This window comes from Macrosteles quadrilineatus, unplaced genomic scaffold, assembly GCF_028750875.1.
Source record: "Macrosteles quadrilineatus isolate MER2022 unplaced genomic scaffold, UCM_ALF_1.0 Scaffold_21__1_contigs__length_2333173, whole genome shotgun sequence".
Classification (NCBI taxonomy): Eukaryota; Metazoa; Arthropoda; class Insecta; order Hemiptera; family Cicadellidae; genus Macrosteles; species Macrosteles quadrilineatus.
In genome coordinates this window covers 665,640-681,513 of record NW_026542614.1, presented here as the reverse complement: position 1 = coordinate 681,513, position 15,874 = coordinate 665,640, and the positions used below count along the sequence as shown (strand labels likewise).

Genomic DNA, 15,874 nt, shown 5'->3' with positions numbered 1-15,874 from the left:
CTGGAAATTTTGTCAAGATTTCCAGAATATCATTTATATTTCCTTTAGGCGGATAGGATTCGCCCCATTTCGCATACTAATTTACATGTATTTCTTATGGAAGAAGATTTTAATAAGATATCAATTAAATAAGTTATAACTCGTAATCTGTTGAACCAAAATAAACACATTATATACTTTTCTTGTAGAAAATTTAATCTTCTTCAATTTTATAATTTACTATAGTATACAAAAAGTTGATAGTTTTCAAGATATAATCAAAAAACCCAAAATGCATACCTTTCTCCCCCCCCCTTTTTCCCCTCTCCACCCCTGGCTCACCACCTAGGAGTCAGGACTTTTGGTATGTTAACACCCTAAGCCCCCTGAACAAGTTTCTGAAGGAATCGCTTAGTTACCTGCTCACGCACTCTACACCTCATTCCTTGACTGGACTATCTGTGAAATCTTCATGTTTAAATGCCGTCCGGTGCGACGTTGCCACACACCAACACTAAGCTATCCGTATTAGAGGAGGCTATTGTTTGTAGTAACAGTGGTACATTTACCTTACATAACGTAAAAATGCCACAATATTCGTTGATAGACACAAAAGTACATACAGTAGACTAAATTCATAACTACTGTACCAACATATGTTTCCAGCTTATATTCAATCTCTAACATTTCTAAACCCCTGAATTTCGGTAAGGAGATTCAAATGTCCATCTTCACTTCCACAGTGTTCAGTAGGCCCTACCTAATCTCTGATAGCCGTTGTATGTGTTGTAGAAGGCCTGGTATGCCCTGGGAGGCAGATCGTCCACATATTCGTACGTCTCGTAAGCTTGCATGGCCATGGCCGGCGACCATGCGCGGGAATGGTAGTCGTTGCTGCCCGTGTGGCCTCCATGCACGTAGTGGCCATGCTCGTGGCCCACGTGGCCCAGATGCTTGTGGCCATGCTCGGCGTGGCCCGTGTGCTTGTGTGAGCCCTGGAGACTGCCTACGTGTTTGTGCCCGTGGTCTGCATGGGCGACGTGTTTATGCCCGTGCTCCGCGTGCCCGTCATGCTTGTGCTCGTGGACGCCGTGGAGAGCGTGGGCGTGCTGGAACAAGAAATAGTGAGTACAGTATTATGCAATGCAATACGTGATGAGAACTTTTAAGAGTTTTAAATAAGTTTTGCATCTTGCCTTAAGTTATGGAGTGTTTGTTGAAGGTACTAAATATATTATCGGAAGTGTTCACATTCACATTACGCATTACCACCTTTACCACCTGTGTCCACCTTTTATGACCAGATGCTCCAAGTACATGTTTGGTATAAAACATCCAATGTGACTAATAGGAAACAACTCAGACAGATTTAACAAGTCCTTGGATTGTCCAGTGAACAGGTTCTTTTGCACCTCAGTTGTCCATTCTAGTCATAATGGAAAACCCCCCTTTTTAACACAAATTCTCAGTTAGGACGTAGCTATCGGAGGGTTTGCATTTCCTCAATGATGTTGGGTGCCTTAAATAGCTCTCAATTGAGATCAGGGTATTACACGCAATTTTTTCCAAATGAAACTAACGTGTGGAATTTGTAAAGGGAGACATACGTTGCAGAGAGATATTCAAAGATTAAAATAACTAGCTGTTCTACTCAATAGGTGAATATGCAACTTAAGTGGGCTCCGAGCCCCTGGTTTTGACATGATTCTCATTGTCCATAGCTATTGGTGGCTTTTGGTCTACCATGCTAGAAGGCATGCTTTTAACCACTTTTTTAGCTAAGCTCTAGGCTGAGATTGTTATTCTCCTTACTTCAGATAAGGCTTAAAAATGTTGCGGCTTTATCACTTAGATGTATATTGGTGGGTTTTGAGCCCAGGACCTTGGGGACCAAAGTCCCGTGTTCAAACCACTCAGCTGGCCCCCGTGACAAAGTAGCAAAGTAGCATGCTACCTAAGCCACCAGCCATGCAATATCATCCCCTACCTTGTGGTCAGTATGACCGTGGTGCTGGTGTCCATGCTCGGCATGTCCGTGGTGCTTGTGTTCGTGGTGTCCGTGGCCGTCGTGTTTGTGAACGTGATCGACGTGTCCGCCGTGGATGTGCTTGTGGATCACTTCTCCGTGGTGCTTGTGGTCGTTCTCTCCCTTCTTGTGACCGATGATCTTGTAGATGGTGTGCGTGTGTTTGATCACCTTCTCGTACGAAGGGACGTGGATCACGACCTTCTTGTGGCTGCAACAGATACGATCGCAGTATTGATTGTCTTATAAAGGATGTTTGAGAGTGAAATGTAAGCTTGAGCTAAATTTGGATATAGTTGGGTATTAAAGGGTGCGCCAAAAAAACCTGACGGTTCCTGTTTTGTAATAAGTCAGCTGTTAGACTAGCTAGAGACCTCATTGTTGTAGTGAACGATTGCTTATGTTATGCCATTTTTAGGTTATGTTTGGTAAAACATCACGTCGTCAAAAGAAAGTTACTGTATAGTGTGGTGCAGTGTGGTGTGGCACTGTTTGGAGTCATCGGACCATATGTTTTTGAGGACGAAAGTGGGAACACCCCCCTGTCACTGTGAACTCGGAACGCTATTTGGAAATACTGAGGGGGTTTTTGGTTCCACAACTGCGGATGTTATGAGGGATAGACATGACTAACACGTGGTTTCAACAGGACGGCGCAACTTGTCATACAGCCAATTATTCAATGTCAGGTTTGCGTGAACTCTTTGCCGGTAAAGTGATCTCTTGGTTTGGTGATGTGCTGTGGTCAGCTCGATTCCCAGACTTAATTTTGTGTGACTGTTGGCTGTGGGGATACTTAAAAAGCAAAATGTTTGTTTCGAAATTTCAAACCATCCCTGAACTCAAGCAGTGTATCAGGGAAGAGATTGCTTCTATTCATCAGGCAAAGGTGACTGCAAATATGCAAAAAAAAAAAAAAAAAAAAAAAATGGGAAGCCTGTGTTTAGGAGAAGGCGATATAAACTGAGTGATATCATTTTTCATTAATGAAAATGGCATAGTAGTGTGTACAATATAACGTTATTTAATACATGAAATTGTAGTTTGTTCTTGAGTTATTTAGTATTAAAAACCGTCAGGTTATTTTGGCGCACCCTTTATAAGCAAGATCGACTTTAAAAGCTTGAGTGCAAAGCAAGCTGTAAGCTCTCAATGAGGAAATAGGTCGATGGATCTCACCAAGATTGTTAGGGGAAAAAATAAAAATGAGTTGTGGGCTTGTACATAAGAAGGTTAGGGTAACAAACCGATGAACAATGTTTCGTACTTGTCTCACTGTGTTGTATTGTTTATTCCATTAGTTGTAGAAGAGAAGAGAATATTTCACTGATTTACAGTGCAGTACCTTCAATTCAACGAAACTATCTAACCTTTTCTAGCATACAGGGTCATCAAAACAACATGGAAGTAACCTATAAGAGTTCACACAGCTACACTCTCTTAAACCAATATCAAATGCCACGTACCTTTGGGTGTTTGGCTATAGATCTATATTCATGAGAAAGGATTTACCATGTTATAGCTAAATGGAAATGCGAAAACTAAAAAGTAAGAACTTCAAGTATGGCATGCGTGATTTGGTATGTAACTATACAAAAATAATAAAAATCTATTTATCAGAAGGTGTCAAAGTTTCCTCACGAAATATTCGCAATTTTACTGATATACTAGAAGGTGTGACATTATCAACTCCTGTTTTTACTTACGACTCCGAGGTGTCGCTGTCCCCCAAGGCAAGACTCGGAGTCAACCAGCTGATCAACACTATCGCCACCTGCAACAAAAATGATACCAACTGTCACTGTTGAAAAACAAAACATTACCTTACAGGTTGATGGCAAATCAGTCTAAGAGTCTACTAGCCAAGGGTAAATACAAACAATAGCAACAAACAACAACAAGGGTAATCGGAAAATATTTAAGGGACAATCAGTTCCCACTGTAGATCTGGGACTGGTTGACCTACACTTAAATTAACTTGTAAACGCGAGCTGCTGGTTTAAACTGCACCAAGTATGATTCAAGTATATATGCTTTTCAAGTGTTGGACAACCAGACCCAACCAAAGGGTGGACAGTCAGTCCCATTCCGGATCCTCAGTTCTGGGACTGACTGTCCTGCCTCGGATAAAGAGACAATCAAATCCCATGTAAATTTCAATCCCTGGGACTGAATGTCCGACTCCAGTCCTTGTTGTTTCACCCATGAGATCATGAAACTTAAATTAGTTACTTATCAATATTTTGAATACTCTGCTTCTCGATTACATAGCATAACTTGGTGTAATCATTAATGCTTCTAGTTAAATTAAGTAATCAAAGATGACATATCTTTCACTATTTAGCCAATGGATAATGCTACTTTATAATAATGTACTCAAACTGAATAACATCATGATTTCTTTATCGACCCTCCTAGATACTGTTCACTGCATGACATCCCCATCTTACACCGACTTGTTAACGTTACAATTACTGCAATCATTTACATGACTTTCTTCCTAAACTAACTCTTGATGATTTGATCAACACCCCTTGACCAACTGACGCACATCACATTTTTTTTTAGTTTACCTCAACCCAGCTGATTCCAATGACGTACAAATGATAAACCCTTTTATGGGGACAAAATAACATTCATTTTACGTTGGGGAAACTTATGACTAATCTTCACCTCTATTTTCAAGCGAAATCCTTTACGATTCATTTCTTAGCTCAAACCAGATGCAGTGTCAACCAACAATGCAACTACGGGCAAAGAAGGTTCGGCACGGCTGCACTCTAAACGCTAGAGAAAATGGTAAAACCTGCATAACATTGTGTGGAAGCGACCGTGCGAGGTAACCGCACAACCACGTGGATGTGGTTTGGACCACACAACCATAGTGGTGAAGAGGTGTGGGTAATGATGGGTATGTGGTTTATGACAGTTTAAAAATGTGGAGAAATAGTTTATGTTGACCGGAGGTAAAATTGTGTTCTCACCCTGCAAAGTATATAAACACCTACGCAGCAGCAAACCTGCACACTAAGCTGATTTCCATTTGCCTGATTGGATTTTCACTAAAATATTACCTTTAAATTTTCAGATTTATTTTCTATTTAAATAACATTTATTCTAATTAGTACTTAGGTTTGTTGCTACAGGGAAGGTAACAAAGACGTGTTTTAGTGAAGTGTTATTTTATTAAGAATAAATAAATGAATTATCCAAATTTGATTAGAATATATTCATAAACAATCAAACTAGAAGGGTTTACTTAGTATCCTTAAAAAACATTTAAAATTACAGTTTTTTTTTCTCCGTACCATTAAGCGTACAACAATTCTTCAACATGCTAATTGTTGTTGTTGTTTTCTTTAGCTCTACAAACTGGATTTTGATAGAAATTGCAAAATTATATCTTTAGAGAGGGTCAAAAATGGTAAACACTTATTTTGACCCCATAAGAACCCCCCCAGTTACCCCTCCCATGGTAAACCGGGAGCTATTCCCATAGTACGATCATGATGGTTCGCATAAACGTAGATTTAGACGTTTTCATCAAATTTGACCATAATTGGTTAACTTTTACTTACAGAGAAGAGTTACAAAAAACTATAAAAATATAATGAGATGTCTACCAATATTATATTAGTAATCATATCAAAACACATTTAGTTTCAAATTGATTGTTCAGAACGTTAACAGTGTGCTATATTCTGAGGGTAGCACAAGAACTCTTTATAGAGATTTCCAGCTTGTCATGTATTGAAGCATTAATTGTAATTTTATAACAAAACAATCACTTACACGATCTGTATTATTGGGTTTATGGATTCGTTAGCTAAAAGATCTTTAAATTTCTTGTTTATATTTTAGAATTCAAAATTAAACGCATCTTTTCATGTTCATAGCAATGTATTTAGATACTCTACTACGCTATTTATATCAGTCTTGATTTTAATTGGCAAGGAAATCTCCTTAGTATGCAGGTTTGCTGCAACAAGTGCACTTTATTTTATCTTGGTGTGAGTTATCTGATTCCGTAATCGTTTCCACAGCTGTTTTCCAAACTATATTGTGCCTTACTCCTATTGTTTGAGATTTTTCAAAACTGTGAGATCGTTCAAAACATCAAGATTGTGTATGCCATTGACTTGAGATGTTCAAAACATAACAGTTTCGTAATGAAGGTGATTTTCTCACCGGTCGACGGACGAGACAACCAGACAGAATTGCAGCGAAAGCATGATAAATTCAGAAGGGCCATCACGTTCGGCGCAGTACTGTAGTATCATGCTGATATAATGTACAGAGTGTTTGGATTTAAGTTTCCCTATGTATAAGTTTCCTAGTTCACGTTTCGTCGTTTGTTTACTATCTGATTAAAGGAATGAAGGATAAGCCATTATTAATTACAATTCACATGTGGTTCTGCTTCACTTGATCATTGAAAGTATACTGTTGAAATAAATAAAACACAAGGGGGTTTTCCAAAGGGAAATTACCTTTTTCGTTACCATTAGTCCCTACGCTAGATAATAAACTTTAAAAAGGCACAAAAATAGTAAAAAAATCAGTTAAGTATGACGGCTAGAAAAGGGATGATACAGAGAAAACATTTACTGTATTAAAGAGAGCATTAAGTATAGAGATTGCTATTTCTTATTAGAAACTGCAGAGTTTGCTAGCAGTCAAATTTAAAACTTTTTCGTTACCATTAGTCCCTACGCTAGATAATAAACTTTAAAAAGGCACAAAAATAGTAAAAAAATCAGTTAAGTATGACGGCTAAAAAAGGGATGATACAGAGAAAACATTTACTGTATTAAAGAGAGCATTAAGTATAGAGATTGCTATTTCTTATTAGAAACTGCAGAGTTTGCTAGCAGTCAAATTTAAAAAGAACACCATTATAATATGTTTTAAATTTATAACACGATTAGCTTCTTCCTATAGGGGAAAGCATGTTCGTTTTAATTTAGAAACTGTGAAAATACTTTCGATTTGCCGTCTTCCCCTTCAAAAGCGTTCTTAGACTGTTAAAAAATATAAAATGACAGCTACAACTGATTCACATATTATTTACAGCGTATGTTTAGAACTCACAGCCTAGCACATGAAGTAAAACGTATCACAGTAAAAGATCACACATTCAACATTACAGTTAGTAATGTAATAGTTTGAACAAATAAAACAATACGTTTAGTTGTGTTAAAACACCATTGTACTGTACTCATTATTGTATATCATATCACGTGTCCTTGATCATAGTGTTTATATCAATCATTCTGATAAAAGTCAGACGATTGTTTATGGATCCAAGCTGGCACAACTGTTCATCAATATACTTGTAATAAATAGCCCTGGCTAAAAAGCCAGATGATCTTTGTCATTAACACAGCTACAAAAAACATCTGACTCTTATAACTCTACACTCATATCCTTCGTTCAAATTTTGGCTAAAACGCGTTCAGCCTCGTCTCCATTATAATTCAGGGGATTCAGTTGATTTATACTATAAAAAATTCTTCTTTGCCTGGAAAAGGCAGGGTTAAAAGGGTTCCAAATTTCCCGCTGGGTGTCGACGTCGACACGCACGCGGAAGTGGTCATCTGATGATGCTGACTGGGATAACGACCAAGTCACGGATGGTTTGATCCTTGAGTCGTTCTGTGACCAATCGTATCAGCTCAAATCCGTGTAATTCATCATATGGCCTTGTTAAAACGTTAACAACTGAACAATCTCCAATCTTAGGTGGCTCTCGTTAAATCCAGAGATTCTCATACAGTTTTAACAGGTTACCCGAAACTGGTCTATCCTTTTCCTTGGGGGAGATAACTTCTTAATTAGAACAGTCTTATTTTATCCTTCAAGGGATTGCCGGATTGGTAAATATTTCGTTCTTGAATTAAAATACCGAGTTGGGTAGGCCATGCTGGGGCCTAAATTGTGTGTAACAAGTAGTTTTCTAGGGTGCCCAACACTGCCTTTGGCATTTTATTAATTCCTCTGATTCTCTTACTGCGTTCTCCAAAACATGTTTCCCTAATTTAATGTACAATGAGTGCGTCTGGGTGAGATGACTGCACGACTTGATTACCACTGAGCTAGAAATACAACTAGAAAATTAGAGATAGCACTAGCTAGCATAGAAACTTTGATAGAAAATCGAGCCCTGTAATATTGTAAGGTTGAATTCCATAATTATGACTCTATTGATCATGAATTATTATTTTTGGCCAAAATGTGATATGGCTGCAGTGAAAATGTTGTTTGTTGGACCCGGTCCTATTTGGAGTCCTGAATGCAGGTTACCAAAATTGGGACGTCAGATCCGCTTTGCAAACTGCGTAGTGTTCCTCAAGGTAGTTGTTTAGGCCCTGTGCTTTTCAACTTGTACACGTATGTCTTGCCCAGAAGTGTGAAACTTTGTACAGCACACTTGTTTGCTGATGACTGCTAACTTCACTTGTCGTACAGGCCAGACATGACATACACAGCAATTAGACTCATCAATGCTGATTTGCATAGCATTTTCAATGATCTGTCATGAATGGGACTGGATTGAATGTTGAAAAGTGTGTCGTCATGCATACTGGACCACACATTCTGATGCAGGAATTGAGCACATCTGCTATAGAAGTCACCTTTAATAGCATTGGATTGTCTGTTTGCGACACCATCAACACAATTGGTGATGTGCTTTACAAAATCCTCTCTTTTTCTGACAATGTCACACATGTAGTTTAACGCGCAGGTAGACTGAGAGGTCTTGCCAGATTTAAAACTCTACTGCCAGAATGAGCCAAAATGCAGCTCATGCTGTCCTTGGTCCTCCCAACCTTTACATATTGCTTTCCAGCATATGGAAACAGCATCTCTAAGGACGATATGAGAAGAGTTTCTAAGGAGGCCTTAATAGCTTTGAACACGGCCCTTTTCCGACATGCCTCAAAGCTCGTCCCAATGGATGGCATATGCATAAAGCTCACCTCTGCCTGGTCCACAAAGTGTTCTTGCTGAGAGAGCCTCAGTACATATTCTACATTTACATCCAGTATTCCACCTTTTGAAGGAGAAGATGATCTAGCCATCTATCTACCTTTACCGACGAATTACAAAAAAGACTCTTGTCTTAGTTATCGTCAGCATGCAAAAAAGTTTAATTGCAAATTATGTGAACTGAATGTGAAAAAAACTAGTTAAAAAGGAAAATCACTATAGTTCAGTAATAGATTTTCCATTGTAATAGATTTTTATATTAATTTATGAAAATACCTATTGATTAGGTTTCATTAGGGAATAAGTTTGAAATGTCAACCAAATCTTTTGCCAAAGAGCAAACATTGGCAAAAAACCTAAAGAGTAAATCCCTACTGTGTAAACAATCCATTAACTAAACAGTCACTGCAACATCCAGCTATGTAGGTAACTCCTTATATCATGTGTTTAACAATGGAAAATGTCATGGATAATTTCTACTGACGGGTTGTTTAAATACCATCTTCGGCTGATCAGTTAGCAAGAATATAGTAACCTGATTTTGTTACACTTAGTTTTGACTAAGGTAAGCAACATTTATGGGTAGGGTAGTTAAAGTACTAATTTTCGAGGATTGCATGCTTTTGTGTGACATGTAAATTGGACGGCTCACACTTTGTATGGGTTTTAATTTCAAATTTCCCTTCTACTCTGACAGAAATTAAAATTGAATCATCAGCTATTCGTCAATTAAATCACCTATTATTCAATTAAATCACCTACTATTAAATTAAATCACCTATTCGTCAATTAAATCAGCTATTCGTCAATTAATTAACCTATTCATCAATTAAATCACATATTCGTTAATTAATCATCTATTCATCAATTAAATTACCTATTCGGCAATTAAATCACCAATTCGTCAATTAAATAAGCTATTCGTCAATTAAATCACCTATTCGTAAATTAAATCACACATTCGTCTATTAATCATCTATTCGTCAAATAAATCACCTATTCATCAATTAAATCACGTATTCATCAATTAAATCTCCTATTCGTAAATTGAATCTCCTATTCGTCAATTAATCGCCTATTGGTCAATAACATAACCTATTCGTAAATTAAATCACCTATTTGTCGATTTAATCACATATCCGTCAATTAAATCACATATTCGCCAATTAAATCACCTATGCGCCAATTAAATCACATATTCTTTAATTAATCACATATTCGTCTATTAAATCATCTGTTCGTCAATTAAATCACATATTCTTTAATCTATATATCTAATTCCGTAAGCCCAAAATTTTACAATGAAATTGTGAGCGAACTGGAGGCCGTAGAAAGCTGGGAAAGGTCTCATTTTAAAGGTCTGGGCATGAAATTTTGGGGAAAAATATTCATTTTTCTTAATTATGCACCAAAAGGTTATTACAGAATAAAGTAATTCACATTTAAATAGCATGGGAATCTAGGTCATGTCTGCTTTGTTTACTTTAAAACATGTGGTTGAACTTTATTTAAAGCATATGGTAATATCATTGACTATTGGCTACAGAAGTTGTATTTAGTCAAAGGTAGTATGTAATATGTACTGTATGTAACAATAGTGCATTTTAAAGTAAACATGCGTGCAAATGAAAATGAAACGGCATTTTGTGATTAGCTTCTACGCTTAGGTAATGGAACCTTAGAGAGCAATAGAGCAACACCGGCAATTGACATTCCAGATAACTTTGTTCTCTCTGATTGTGCAATTGTACAACATGTTTATGGCAACTCAATAAATCCAGAAAATATTCAAAACTACTCCAATCAAATAATTGTATGTCCTTTAAATGAACAATGTGATAATTAAAATGAAGAAGTATTAAAAATCATCGAAGGAGACTATAAGGAATCCTAGAGTAATGATGAAGTAGTTTCAGAAGACCCTACAGAGAGGTTGAACATACCAATTGAGTTTATAAATTCAATTACACCATCTGGAATGCCACCACACAAATTAGTTTTAAAAGTTGGTTCAATAGTGATGCTCATAAGAAATAGGGTCTGGATTTAGTTAATGGAGTACGATTGGTTGTGTTGGGTATGTCTGAAAAAGTGTAAAGTTAGTAGTAATTACTGGAGTAGGCAAAGGGAACATAATTTTCATGCCAAATTTAAAACTAATATCTACAGATCCTAATATGCCCTTTAAATTTACAAGGATTCAATTCCCATTGCGATTAGCTTTCGCTATTACTATAAATAAAGCGCAAGGCCAAACCTTCTCAAAAGTTGGCATTTATTTGAAAAAAAACCAGTGTTTACCCATGGTCAACTTTATGTTGCTTTTAGCCGGGTAAAGCGGCCAGATAACGTTAAAATAGTAATAGAACCAAATAAAGACCAAGGAATGGACCAAAATGGATATTATACAACAAATGTTGTTTTCAGAGAGATTTTGTTACAGAATTAGTATTTTACAATTTGGAAGATGGCATTATCTCTAACTTATGTGTTGTGTAAGTGAATTTGTCTATATTCAAAGAAATGTATAATATATTTAATTAATAGTCATGAAGATTATTATTGAAAATGTACTTTTGTTGTATTATGATTAGAAAATGTATGTTATAAACACACCCCATGAAGAGTCCTTTCGAATTTTTATCCTAAACAGAGCAGACATAAAAATGAATTATGCAGGTATGTGATAACTATTATACATTATTATAATATACAAAAAGTTTAAACGATAATTCAAGGTAGTGTACGGTAACCCATGAGACAAATAATTTGTACAAAATAAGTATTAGAATATATTACATATATATAGGGGCTATTGCCCCTACAAGCCACTAGTTAATCACCTATTCGTCTATTAAATCACATATTCATCAATTAAATCCCCTATTTGTCAATTAAATCACCTATCCGTCAATTAATTACCTATCCGTCATTTAAATAACATATTCATGAATTTAATTAGCATTAATGTGACTATGTTTGGTAATTAATTTGGATACCAATTGATTGCCAATTTCAATTTACCAAATTAAATTACCACCATTTCATGGTGGATGATCTCCTAAATCTTATGAATTGACTAATACGGTTAGTAAAGGTTGGTTTAAGTTCGAGTGTGAAGATTTGCCGAAAATTATTGGAATGGACTATGGACAAATTTCTTAGGGGCTCTGAGGCCGTTCCCAAAGGGATACGTCTAGCATGCTTCCAAAGTTTAAATGATTTAACTTATGTTTAATGAAACAGCTGATCAATGCAATTAACTGGTGTTTGTTTATTTACTCGAAAAAGATGTTTGTGATGCTTTATTTAGATTGAGGAAATATGTGCGAGAGGGTTATGTTAAAGAAAGGTTGTATAAGTTTTGTAGAGTTTTGCTCACAGTTTCATTTCTAATTTATATAGCAAGCTACGTGTAAAGAGGCTATAAATTTGAAGAATTATGGTACATCTCATTCATGAAGCATCAATATCAAGTAATTGATGTTGTTGCTACACTAAGGTATGTTGTCATAATTTTTTGAATCTATTGAAATAAACATTATTTTTGAATGTAAGTAGAGTTAACACTTTTAAATCAGTTTATCTTTTCAAATTTAATCACAGAGTTGCTGTATTTTTAAACACCACCTAAACATCAGCACCAGTTACCTACACCGCAATAGCTGTCTAGGTAACATTTTCTTCCCGTTGCAAAGCACGGGTATAGCATTTCGTGTTTATCTAAAGTAGATAAATTTTTAATATGCTACAAACTATTTATGGTTGTAAAGCAATAATCATTGTACAGATTTAGAGTTTGATTCAAAGTCTTTAGTTTAAAATACCTAATGTATAACTGTAATAAAAGATAAATAAATAAAAGAATTTGTTGGATTTTTGTGTGCAGCAAATTGAACTCTAAATATTTAATTTTATAGGCATATTTGGTATCAGTTTAAAGCTCTTATCCTCTAGATGTGCTTTTTACGAGTTTGGATGATATACCGTGAAAGCCCTCCATCCTACAGGCTTTTAAAATTTTGGAGTTTGTGATGAATTCTTTTTTTCGATCATCGCAACCTTTTCAAGTTCACATTTGTTTAAATCAAAACAGATATCCATGATACAATTTTGTTTACATGAATACGAAAATGGGGTTATTATCTGTAGTTGGAGATGTTCGAGTGAATTCAAGTAAAATGTTGTAATGTTATTTGTATAAAATTTTAAGAAGAAAATTATTTTCGTTAGATTTTGTGTTTTCATTGTATGTTTAATTAGTATTTTTATGTTCTAAGATGCCTGGAAGATATCGCGCACGCAATTAAAATAAAAGGGATATGATGAGAAATAAATAACTGTTTTTTCCCTTATCAACTACCTACAGTATAAGTGATATATCACGTCAAATATATCACGCATTTTGAAGTCAAGAAGTGACGCAGGCTGCTAGTTGTATGTTATTGTATTGTATACTATATGTTAATTGACATTGAGTTGATAGATTACATCTTATCGTTCATTTATTATTTTTTCACCGAAATATGTTTTAATTTCGTCTTATGAACAGGTTTTGCCTTCATTTTTGCCATGGCCAAATAGCGCCATATATTTCCCTCCTATAAACTAGAGTAAGCGGCATTACAATGGTCCGAACAATGCTATGTTGCTGAGCATTGTTGAAACTAAATTGGATTTACGAACAGTTGATACATCACTCAAAAGGTCTTTTAAATTGCATTCAATAAAGTTAATTTAATACGAACGAGAGTATCGTATACCGTAAATATTGTACGTTTATCACCACTAAACCTTAAAGCAAACACACCTTTGCGAATCAATGAACATTTAAAATTCACAAAGCGCAACCATTCATTTATCAATTGTTTCAAAGTACTGTATTCTTATCGCAGACAACAGCAGGACGTGTTTAGATACCTAGTGATAGTATTAGAACGTTATTTAAAAAAAATAGACAAATGTCTCTTTTAGGAACTGAACAAAAATAGTTATGATAGAAAATAACATTGATAAAATCATTTTACTTTTTAAACAAGAATAGTTTCAATATTCTTAAAAATAAAAAACCCGCGAACTTTACTCCTCGTTCGTTTAAGAAATGAAGATTTAATTTCACCCTTTTTCTTCTTAAGATTGAGAGCAACGAAATATTTGTAGCACTTTCCAAATTCATAAACCTTGAAGTAATATTACTTATGCAAATGAAATAAAATTCTGGAAAGGTTATATTGCTCTCCTTCAAAGGCCTTTGACCTTTGTGAAGGTCGTTGGGAAGGTTAGAACTAAATAGTTTTTTGACTTAGATGTCGTTTGTCGTTGGGCTACCAAATTTCCTATCGCACAAAAGGTCAACCTTGGGTACAAGACTAGGGGTTGGACCGTTCCCTTAAAACCCCAATGGCGTAGAAACAACAAATCCAAATTCGCTAAACAATCCACGCACTCTTCAACTTCACCTTCACCATCTTATCAGTAAAGTATACTTATCACAGACAACAGCTAGATATCCCACTGATAACAAACACTGATAACACTAGACCGTACCGGCAGACAGGTGCAGGGCGCCATGACAGCTAGATCAGCTGTTCAACACGACTAGTCGCGCCGTGGCGGGAGTGACCATATAAAGCTGTCCCCACTCGGCTCCCGCGGAAAAACTCAGGAAGAACTTCCTTTCACAACTGTAAGGCGATAAAGTGCATATTTGGACCATCGGAATATCCTGAGCCACTGAGCCACGTCAGTTATGGGAAAGATTAAGAGAGATGGAAAGTAAGGAGGAAAAGATGAAGTTTCTGCAATAAATCACTAGAAGTGGGTGATGTTTATCACTATACTTGATCTTGATTGTGAAAATTTCTGCGCAAATAAGGAGTATTTGAACCCTATTGTCAGCGTTCACAGGGAATTTCTTGTGGACAAACCAGTATCTTCTTTCAGGGGTCAGAAAAGGCCCACCCTACATTAAGCATAATGTAAAACACTAAAATATGATTGTTGGCTGTCTAAGAACCAGAATTCTAAGAACTGTTGAAAATTCGTAATTGTGAATCTGTCACTAAAATTAGTTTAAACCCTTACAGAGCATGGTACGTTTTTAATTCAATGTTTCTCAGCGGAAAAAGGAAAATGTTTCTGTCCTAAAATGTGTGGGAAGATTAAGAATAGTTTAATGCCTTGTGCCTGTTTGTTACTGACTGTGGTCAGCTGATTTCTTAGTCCTGACCATTTTATTCAAGCTCTGTCGTCAGTTCAATGGTCAATAATTTATCCAGAGGGTTATGATGTACGGGTGACGACCTTGTCACATATGATGGTCACTAAGTCCACTATTCGACGTGTTTGGCATCGATGTTGTATAGTACAGAATCTGCAGGGCATTTGACTCCTCCACAGTAAAGTTTATTTCACTGGGATCTTTTGGACTTGAAAATTAACTTTGTAGTATTTAAGCAGTTCTGCAGCCTACACCATTCATCTAATCATCCTTCGTCATCGTATTATTGTTACAAATGCCATTTTACTTATTCCCATTGAAACAATATTATTTCAATACTTTAATTTATTAACCATGTAAATTTCCAAATTGTATGGGGGATTCTGCAATTAATATTACAATCTGGGGCAATTTACACACCTAGGAACAACACCACATGTATAAACAAAACTGGTGACGTCAATTTGTACCACATTGTCGTGTGCGTTAATCACACATCTACTTATTTATTGTAGGAGACTTTGGACTGATGCAAGGCCACACTAAAACACTGATGGCAACCATTTGTTCAATTAATAGAAATTCCTGTTCATGTGTTACACTCTTACGAATCAAGCGGAGAAGATATTTTCCAATCTTTGAGATAAAATAACCATACT

The 15,874-nt window shown here is 36.1% G+C and overlaps 1 protein-coding gene across 1 annotated transcript; it reads right to left on the bottom strand.

The window, feature by feature from the left end:
* Window positions 1-651: 651 nt before the first annotated feature.
* LOC129005478 (histidine-rich glycoprotein-like) lies at window positions 652-14,578 on the bottom strand. Its single transcript, XM_054434374.1, has 4 exons — window positions 14,543-14,578; window positions 3,712-3,779; window positions 1,967-2,216; window positions 652-1,088 (listed from the first exon to the last, which is right to left on the bottom strand). Exons 1-4 carry the CDS (start codon window positions 14,564-14,566, stop codon window positions 726-728), a joined length of 705 nt encoding a protein of 234 aa, XP_054290349.1. The 5' UTR covers window positions 14,567-14,578; the 3' UTR covers window positions 652-725.
* Between the last annotated feature and the right edge of the window lie 1,296 nt (window positions 14,579-15,874).

What these genes read in the sequence shown, in the direction of transcription:
- LOC129005478 (XM_054434374.1), bottom strand. Translation starts at nt 14,566, where the DNA reads ATGGCGCCCTGCACCTGTCTGCCG. An exon ending in CGCCCTGCACCTGTCTGCCG is followed by an intron (nt 3,780 to 14,542) that starts GTACGGTCTAGT and finishes TTTTTGTTGCAG; the next exon opens with GTGGCGATAGTGTTGATCAG. An exon ending in ACGGTCATACTGACCACAAG is followed by an intron (nt 1,089 to 1,966) that starts GTAGGGGATGAT and finishes TTCTTGTTCCAG; the next exon opens with CACGCCCACGCTCTCCACGG.